The sequence below is a fragment of the Vigna unguiculata genome, chromosome 11, assembly GCF_004118075.2.
Source record: "Vigna unguiculata cultivar IT97K-499-35 chromosome 11, ASM411807v1, whole genome shotgun sequence".
NCBI lineage: Eukaryota > Viridiplantae > Streptophyta > Magnoliopsida > Fabales > Fabaceae > Vigna > Vigna unguiculata.
In genome coordinates, this window is record NC_040289.1 from 30,242,312 (window position 1) to 30,252,449 (window position 10,138).

General features: G+C 28.3%; 1 protein-coding gene across 1 annotated transcript; it reads left to right on the forward strand.

Annotated features, from left to right (window-relative positions):
• Positions 1–6,259: 6,259 nt before the first annotated feature.
• LOC114169801 (E3 ubiquitin-protein ligase RMA1H1-like) lies at positions 6,260–9,491 on the forward strand. The gene is made up of 2 exons (XM_028055113.1): positions 6,260–6,435; positions 8,541–9,491. Exon 2 carries the CDS (start codon positions 8,587–8,589, stop codon positions 9,307–9,309), a length of 723 nt encoding a protein of 240 aa, XP_027910914.1. The 5' UTR covers positions 6,260–6,435; positions 8,541–8,586; the 3' UTR covers positions 9,310–9,491.
• Positions 9,492–10,138: the final 647 nt, after the last annotated feature.

The window sequence follows — 10,138 nt, forward strand, 5'->3', positions numbered from 1 at the left end:
AAATAGTATATATTGACATGGATCAAATAATGAGCCTACACTCTTGCACCCACCAAAATTGGGTAAATCGGAAAAAAAGGTGATTTTATTACTTTATACAAAATATATATAGCTTATAACAAAATGGTTGTTACTTAGGCCATTTGTTGTGAAGTTAAAAATTGAAAGAGTTAATAATTGATGGCGTAAGAGTTTGATATGAGATATGGATGAAATGGTGAATGGAAGGAGATACAACTATTTAAAGATAAAGATTGGAATGATGTGTATAAAAGACAAAGATAAAACGAAAGATGAGATGACACGAGTAATGAGACCTTAACAATCACAATGCTTCTTGTTTATCCCCTTATATTCTACCTCTACCACATTTCGAAACTTATCCGATGCATTTGCTACTGTTTCTTTTATGGAAATTTTATGGAAAATAATTGTTATGAATAACAACATCTTTATCCATGATCATTTATTAATATAGAAATAAGATAAAAATAATCGATACAAAATTAAAGAAAAGATTACTGTTTAATGACAACCAGACCAAACCTCGTTAATACTTTATTAGAATAGTAGAAGAAAAGTCAATTACAAATTTAAAGTATTTTTGACAAAAATGTTTAAAGAAGGTGGATCTTAAGTCTATTATATAGTTCCTATCACATATTTTAGTGCTTATTATATATGATGTGAAATTTTTCAAGATATAATATTTTCATCAATCCAAAAATAAAATTGAAAATAAAATTTTATTTACTATTATTTAGTAACAATTACATAGAATCTCTTTACTTTTCTTATTTAGAAGTGAGAGTAATATTTTTATAAATATATTTACTTGTATGGAAGAAGTTTGATTTGTGAAACTAATGTAGGCATTGTATTAATCAAAATTAAAAATAAATTGAAAGGAAATAAAATGGTATGAGAAATAAAATGATTTAATAGGAAAATAAATGCTAGAATTGGGTTATATTGTTATTAAAATGCACAAGAGATTTCATAAATAATAAAAAGTTAGTAAAAAGTAAGCAATTCAAATCTTAAATAATGTAGAAAAAAAAGGTGTAAAAAATTGTATTTCAAAACTTAAATAATGCAAGAAATGTTTAGAAGAAAATTTATAAAAGAAATATGAATGTTACTAAAAACATATTTTGTATAAATTATTCATAAGATTATACATTGATTTCTTAGTTGATTTAGATGTTATTGATATAGAAAGTGAAATTGTCCTACATTGGCCGTAAAACTCGTATAATATAAAAAAATTGTAATGATCATAAATACTCACCAATGTAACATCTTGTGAAAAAGTGTTAAGGGAAGAAAACTTATTCCTTTAACACTTTTCAATATTACAATTTTGCTACCATATTTTATTTAAACACAAAAATATATTGTCATGATCACTTCTATTCATGAACCGAGATCTTACTATGAAGTCATCAAAGATTCTAATTGGATTATAGCTATGTAAGAAGAAATCAAGGCTCTAGAAATCATTAACACTTGGATCATTGTTCCCTTGTCCCAACATAAGCATAATATTAGCTATAAATGGATATACAAAGTAAAATACAAAGTTGATGGATCATTAGAACGTTATAAAGCAAGATTCATGACCAATGAATTTACCCAACAAGAAGATTTAGATTCCTTGACAATTTTATTTATTTATTTTGTTTTCGTTTTCAATTTTTTCTACACAATGAAATGATTTTTTTCCATAGAGGTAACCTTTATTTAAGTGTCAGGGACGTTTGTTTCAGTATCACACACTAATCTTTGATATGGATATTTGTTCAAAAATGGTATCCAAATATTATTTTCACCCATCCAGTCTGAAGTTACCTAATTAAGATTCTTAAAGAAGCTGAGCCAACATGTCGATAAGCTATTCATCAATACAATATTACAAGTATTTTCTTAAAATATTGTCACCAAGCAAAGAAAGGGACACTTTTGTCTATAGTAGTAGTAAGTGAAGCAAACATCCAAAATATAGACCAGATGGAAATTACTTAATTAGCCATACATATATCAATGTGTGTATATTATTATAAATTTTAATCACTTGAAAATAGACTATTACAACATTAGTTGGGAGAGATTGCATAATTGTTTTCTTTTAATGGAGTATACTTTTAATAATCTTCGAGGCATTCAATTATTTTTATTATTAATAGTGAGAACATAATGCCTATTTTACTTTATTCATTATAAGAAAATAATTAAAAAATATTACTAAAACTTATACTTATAAAAATTATTTACATAAAAATAATTATATAAACATTTTTCTATTAATTTTTATAATATTAAAATTGTAAGAATTTGAAAATAGCTAAGAAAAGAAGGGAACTTATATATAAATTGAAGTTGAATATTTTATTATTAAAATACATAGATAGAAAAGTTAATTAGTCGAGTTTCATTTTATAAATACTTTTATCTCTTTAAAATTGTTTTCTTTTTTTTTTCTTAACTTTTTGCTTAAGTTTTTGTCTACTCATCTTTTAGAATATTAGAGTCTATCATAGGAGTCTTAGCTTAGAGTATAACAATTCTACAAGATCAAAAATTTTATCACAGTAAATTTATTTTTATCTCTTCTCTTGAGTCAATTTTTAGAACTTTTGCATGTGTTTCAATAAGGCCTTTGCACGTGACTCAAAGGACTTAAAGGGATTCAAAATGAATTTTTGTTTGACTACAATTGTTAGGGTATGTGTATGTTATTACTCTTAGTTTTCTATATACATGTAGAATATTTTATGAGAGTTAGAGTCTCAAGATCTTAGTTAAGTTAGAAGCTCAATTCAGGTAAGGAAAACTGGTTACTTTGTTGTTCTTTGTTGTTATACTACATGATATTATGTTGATAAAATTTGTGGTGAGATGTGTATATTAATGATATTGGTTGTTAATGAAATGTTAATTTGAATTTGATAAAATGATTTGTATGAGCGTGAACAAAATTGTTATATCAATTGGTTAAATTGGTTCAACAAGAGGATTGTGTTAGACTAAATATATTATTTTTACTAGATAAAACATTTGAAAGACTCGACTTAAACTAGTTTGGACTCTTATATATCTATTGATTTTTCTGGATTATGCAAACTTACTAGAAGAGCCAATCATTCATTGAGCAAAATTTCAAAGTTTAAAATCCAAAGAGCTTAGGTTGTTATATTCACTAGACAGGCTGATACCTCTTAGGTGAGCCTTATGAAAAAAGATCTCAAGGGTTTGGTTAGGGTGAGTAAAACTCTTATTGAGTGAAATTATTTTATGAAACGTCTAGAGAGCTTAGAGTGGATGAGTTACTAGGCGAGTTTGCTCTTGTAACATCCCTAATTTTAATAAACTATATTATTTATTTTAAATAAAGCAGTTAGAAAATCTATTATTTTTACTAATGTTTCATATTTTATCTAAATGTAGTTTAAACATTAAAAATATATTTTTTATCATGATATAATTTTTACTTGTTGAAAATAACAATAAGAAGAAAACCAAACTAATAATATATATATATATATATATATTAAAAAAATATTAGGTAAAAATATATTAATTAAAATATTATTAAATAAGTTTGTGTATTAAAAAAATGAAGAATCTTCTAAAGAGATGAAGATAAAGAGAGAAGATAAGAAAAAAAAATAGAAAAAAAGAAAAGAAAAAGGGAAAAAAGAAGAAGATAAGCTAAAGAGATAAACATTACCTCTTCATTAATGGAAGAAATGATGATTTGAAGAAAAAAAATGAGCACATGCATGACTTATATATATAGATATGAAATGAGGAAAGAAGTTACTTGAGAAAGTGAGAAAGTGAAAATCTTATTGTACAAAAAGAAAAAGAATTAATTCCATATTTTTTTATCAAATAATAATTATTTAATATAGTAGTCGGGGCGTCACAACTATCATTGGGTGAATTTATTTAATCTTACTCCTAGTACTTGGTCCCTTGGTGGATGCGTTCTCTCATTGAGAAAAATTAATTTGACAAAAATATAGAGAATTAGAGAAGGGTTGGTTAATAAGCAAAACAAGACTTGTTAAACGATACCTTCCGAGATAACTCGTTGAGCGAGTGAGAATGCTCAATGGGCATGTTTAAGTTTTAAAAACTCTTAATTTGTCTTATTGGGCGAGCTTGTGTACTTGTTGAGCTAGAGGGAAACATTTTTATATGAAAAACTAATGATTTGAGATTTTATATAAAAGAATATGTGTGAAAAGTTGAGTAGGGCCAACATATTAGCCATAATCTACCGATAATACATGTGAGAGGCCGAGTAGAGTCAAAGCCTTTAGCAATACTTTATTGAGAATGTGTAAAAGGTTAAGTAGAGATAGGACAGTAGCCATAATGTACCGAGATTATTGATTGAATCTATATGTGATATGAATGTTGTTATTCCTAAGACAAAAATACTATGTTAAGTGATGTTAGGTTGTGTATTGAATGAAAATTCCTTAACAAAATTATTGTAACTCTATTGACTATCTATTGACTATAAGACTCAGACAAAAAATATATTTAGTTGTAAGAGTTGATAGAGGATATCAAACTTATTATATAGAATTTATCTTATCATATAAGGAGAAACTATCTCCTAAAATATGACCATGAATGAACAAGAACTCATATTATAATTGCAAATTCTCTAAATTCAATTAAACACCTAAATCTTTTAAAATTAGAGCCTATTGCCGGTGATTATTATATAAATTGAATAATATTGTTATTTTTTGGATTTGTTAGGCAAGAATTTTAATGATTTAATTTTAAAGGTATTTATTTATTTATTTTCAAAATATGCTAACTTATTCTCTTTTGTACGTGTGATTTTCAATTTATATAACAATGTATTATACGAGAGAGATTGTAATATTTATGACAGAAAAATATAATATTATTATATTATATTGATAAAATTTTGTCCAGGATAACTATAATATTGTATTATAATTATAATAGTAGTTGCTAAAAAATCTTATACAGAAACAAAAGTCTATTCATTCTCTGTTTTAAATCATAAAGTGTAAATAAAAGTTTTAAAAATTTTTAGAAGTTGTTAGAAAAAGACGTTGGTTCTCTCGGAAAGAGTGCTAGTGTGTTATATGTGGAGCCACGTCAGGAAGGTTATCCATTCTGATTACAAAATATGATTAGACTAAGTATATGTGGCGCCACGCTAATTACCATTGTTTATAACTTTCTTTTAATTTCTATATTTTAGAAAATAAATATTGATTTTAAATAATTAAAATTACAATATATACATCATATTTTTAAATGTATGATAATTTAACAAAAAGTGTTGAATTTTTTAAAGGAGTACAACCAACAGAAATAAGTATCTATTGATGAAGTTTTTTAAACACAATAATCAAAATTTAATTCTAAGTGCACGCAGAAATAATATTTTATCTGAGAAATTTAAAGTTCTTTCCTTTATTAGACACATTGAAAAATCGAGAAATTGTCTGCCACTAATCATTGCCTCACCCTAATCTTATAGTCTATTTTATTCTATTATTACATATTCTACTAGACTTATTAGATGTTATATTAATTTCGTTTCTGGTAATACATGATTATTATTCGTTAAACAAATTTTTATATAGCATAAAAATTAGATACAGATTTCTCGCAATATAAACAATTTTTTTGAGTCTTAAAGTTACTTATAACTCTCTTACTGATATCATTCTTATCACCATGACCAAGAATATGATATAATAATAGTAATATTATCTACTTGGCATAAATAATAAATAACCTTTTCATAAATTTAGAACAACACCTAATTTCAAGGACTAGATTTGTTATTTTTTAACATTCCATCTTATTATATTTTAATAACAAAAAAACAAATTCTAAGAAACTAAAAAATTAGTAATCCCTTATGTTCTTTAATCCAACTTTTTTTAATCTAATACTTCATCCTATAGTCCATTATTGCATTAGATTCTTAACATCCTCACAATAAATGTAAAAGAAAATAAAAATTGAGGACAAAGAATTAAAAAGGAAAAACCAAGATAAAAAGAGTGTGTATAGATGATGGTTGGTGACGAGAATAGTAGTAGTACACAATAAACTAAACTCCTTATATTTATATATATTTTATAATTATTTTCTTATCTTAAGATTTATCACATTTATTTATTTATTATTTTCCGCGCGGAATTCATACCATAGTCACGATTAAGGGTATAATTATTCTATTATAAAATCCTATTATCCGTGAGTTCTTCCTTCCCTCGTACCTCAACTTCATTGTTCTTCTTCCTTTCTTCTTGCTTCTGCTTTTGCCCTTCAAACCCAATTTTCTTCTTTTTTTCGATCGACCTTTCAACGCCTTGCAATTCTAATTGCACCCTCCAAACACAAACTTCCCTTCTCTACTCACTTGTAAGTATTCAAACTCCCCCCTTTCTCTCTTTCTCTTTTTCTGCACACCATATGAAAACATGGGTCATGCACTTTCGTTTTTATTTTCCTTTACTCACCTTATTTATGTGTTCTTAGCCTCTTTTGTTCATCTGGGTGTTGAAATTTTCCATCAAAAATGTTTTTTTTTTCTTGTTTTCTTTTGTTGTTCTTGTGAAAACTGCTTGGCCTTCAATTACTTTATCTCTGCGCAAGGAAACTTATGAAGTAACTATCAATACTCTGCGATGATGATTGAGATCCTGATTTTTATGTTTCTAATAGATGAAAACAAATACCACTGTCTCTTTTTATGTTCAACACACGCCACTGTACTCCACTGTTCATTGATGGCTGAATTTTGTTTTCTCTTGTGGCAGATCTAAGAGAACTTTGTTTAGGGTGTGTTTGATTTTTATTTTTGGAGAACTGATTTTAGTACAAAAGTGATGCAGTATGAGATTGTTTTAGAAAATAGTTTTTAAAACCAGAAAACGAGAAGCAAATCCTACAGAATTTTCTTGTTCCAGCAAAAAGTGATTTGGTGATGGATGGTGGATATCAGAAACTTTTTTTTTTCCTTCAGAGTACATGATCTGCATGATACAGGACATCCCTGAGATTTTGGACATAGGTTTCTCTGTCTTTTTGACTTTTCTTTTGCTTTGAGCGATATTTTGCTATTGAATCTTTCAATTGGAAGAACCTTTTCTGTTAGCCTAACGATGATTATCTCTTATATAATGTAATTAGGATAATAAGTAAATTGCATTGACTATTAGCGAAAGTTAAGTCTATTGGAAGAGAACTAGTCTTTGATTATGTAAAGAATAAAGGATTGAATTTCAGCTGATAAAAATATTTATATAATATATTTAGTGTCTAACAGTATTATGAACCTATCGTCTTGGAAAGAGAATTTCTGTGGGGAAAATTTTTGAAATTAGTTTATTAAGTAGATCGATGAGTTCTGCCTGCAATTGTTTCAATCTGTCAAATAAATAAAAAATAAAGTACTGATATGTTTCTTTTCAGTAGCTGTAATTGTCGTTTTTCTTGCAATTATTGACCACAAGTGATAGTAGATTTGCAAATCTTTATCACCATAACCTTTTTTCTTCCAGGAACAGAGATTAATTGGAGCTATTTTTAAAGTATTTGGATAATGTGATATGGTTAGATAGAGAGAGAAATGCAAATTTTGACAAATATAATTGTGAGTGCAATATAACAAATCATGATGAGTTTTTATTTTATAAAAATATTAAAGTTGTGTGCTTCTTTCTCCGACATAACCATGCTATGTTATTTAATCTCACGAGAAAATCCAAATCCATTTTCAACTACTTTGAAGAAATAAAATAGAATAATTTGGTTGCACCGCAACACAGACTTTGTATTCAGAGTAGGGTCTGTGAGGATAGATTATTCTCCAGTTTTCCAATTATATATATTTTTTCCATGATAAAGTCTTCTTAAAGGTGGCTGGAGAGTTGAATCAGTTGGTTCTTCCCAAATTTAGCATTTGAAACTGTTAAAATATTTTTATGTAAATTTTACTTTTAAAAAAATTATTCTTCAAAACATAAATATTTGGCAGCTAGGAGTGGTTGTCATCCATAACTTGAACTTGTCAACTCTAGCCACACTCGACCACACCCTCACCAACCAAGTAATGCCTTGATGAAATAATCATCACCCTTTATAGAAAGGTAGTTTCCAAATATTTGTGAATGATGTTGCTACTCTAATATTATCGTGTAAACCTTTTGATTTGATCTCAAGAATTTGGTTTTCATTTGGTTGGTTGATATATCTCACTTAATGTTTTTGCCTTTTCTATTTACATAGTACACATTCATTGATTTTGAGAAACAGTTAGCATATGTTAGGTGTGAGGAAATTTGGAGATAACTGTACAATTGTACTATTAAAGGTTGACATTTCTTACTTCAACCTTTAATTTTGAGTTCTTTCTAAAATTTAAACCCCCTCATCATAACAAAACTTCATTCATGAAAACTATGGATCAATCTCTAATAACATGAGGCACTCAACTTATACATGATGTGCTTATTGCATTTCAGGTTCAGGTACCTGTAAGAGTAAACATTGGAAAATTGAAGGGAAAAAATGGCCTTAGATAACATGGAGGAGACTGTGCCCCAGAACGAAAAGTGGAAATCTTCCAATGAAGTGATTGCAGATTCTGATATAAATGCCTCTAGTGGCTTTGACTGCAACATCTGCCTTGAGTGTGTGCAAGATCCAGTTGTCACACTTTGTGGTCATCTTTATTGCTGGCCATGCATATACAAATGGCTTCATTTTCAACGTACCTCTTTAGACAGTGAAGAGCAACAGAATCCACAATGTCCAGTATGCAAATCAGAAGTTTCTCAATCCTCCCTTGTTCCATTATATGGCCGTGGCCTAACCACAAGACCTTCTAAGGGGAAAACACATCAAGTTGGAACTGTCATACCACAAAGACCTCATGGTCCCAGATCATTGAGTACCAGCAGTGTTTCCCAACCTATTTCTCAAAGTTATCAATATCCCTATGGTAATCCTTATTATACTCAGCAATTCAACTCAGTTCCAAGTGGTTATACCTCACCAATGCTTAGAACAAGTGGTTCACTTGACAACACATTTGGAATCTTTGGTGAGATGATATATGCAAGGGTGTTTGGTAACCAGGTCACAAACATGCATCCATATGCTAATTCGTACAATCTTTCTGGGATCAGTAACCCAAGGATGAGAAGACATTTAATGCACGTTGATAAATCACTCAGCAGAATAAGTTGTTTCCTCCTATGCTGCCTAGTTTTGTGTCTCCTCTTATTCTGACTGATACTTCCTTTTTATCTTTAGTCATAGCGCATCCTTGCATAGAATACAATATCCCATTGATCCAGATGTATTCTATGTTAGAGAAGTTGCAAATTAATGCTGAGTTATGTGTAATTATTTATTACCATTCTCTCTGGTAGTTATTTATATATGAAATGAATAATCATATTCTTACATGATTTATCTCTACCTTCTTGTACAACACTTTTTATTGGGGAGTAGAATTATACCCCAGAGAAAACAAGGATAGTATAACCTGGTGATTTTTTACGTTGACTAGACCAGCCCAGTCCACTGTGTTGGCCTACCTGAACTACAACACTGACAATCAAATAGAAAGTGAATTGAATTGACCCACAACTATTTTTTTTTATATTTGATTTGATTCAGTTCAATTTGATTAACCATTTAATATCCATATATGGTTTAGTTTTTTAATCAAACAGTTTTTCACAACCTGTAATTCAATTTATCTCAATTTATTTCAAAACATCCTCATAAACAAGTCATATCAGTTGTGAAATTTCACATTTATGACATTTACAGTTACTTTGTAAATTTTCTCACTAATTTGAAGTACAATGAGTCATTTGTAAGATTCTTAACCCTTTACCACTGACCACTTTCATGCCTAAAGAGAGAACCACTTTGAGAGAACTTCCAAGCTCTGTTGAAATCAAATTCATACATCTCTGACCAGTTCACTTGGTATTCTACTTCTAGCCTTTAAACATGTTCAAAACCAACTAACAATACTTCTACTCTAGTTTTAGTCTTTAAACTTGTTCAAAACCAACCAATAATACTTCTACATAAATAAAGGACT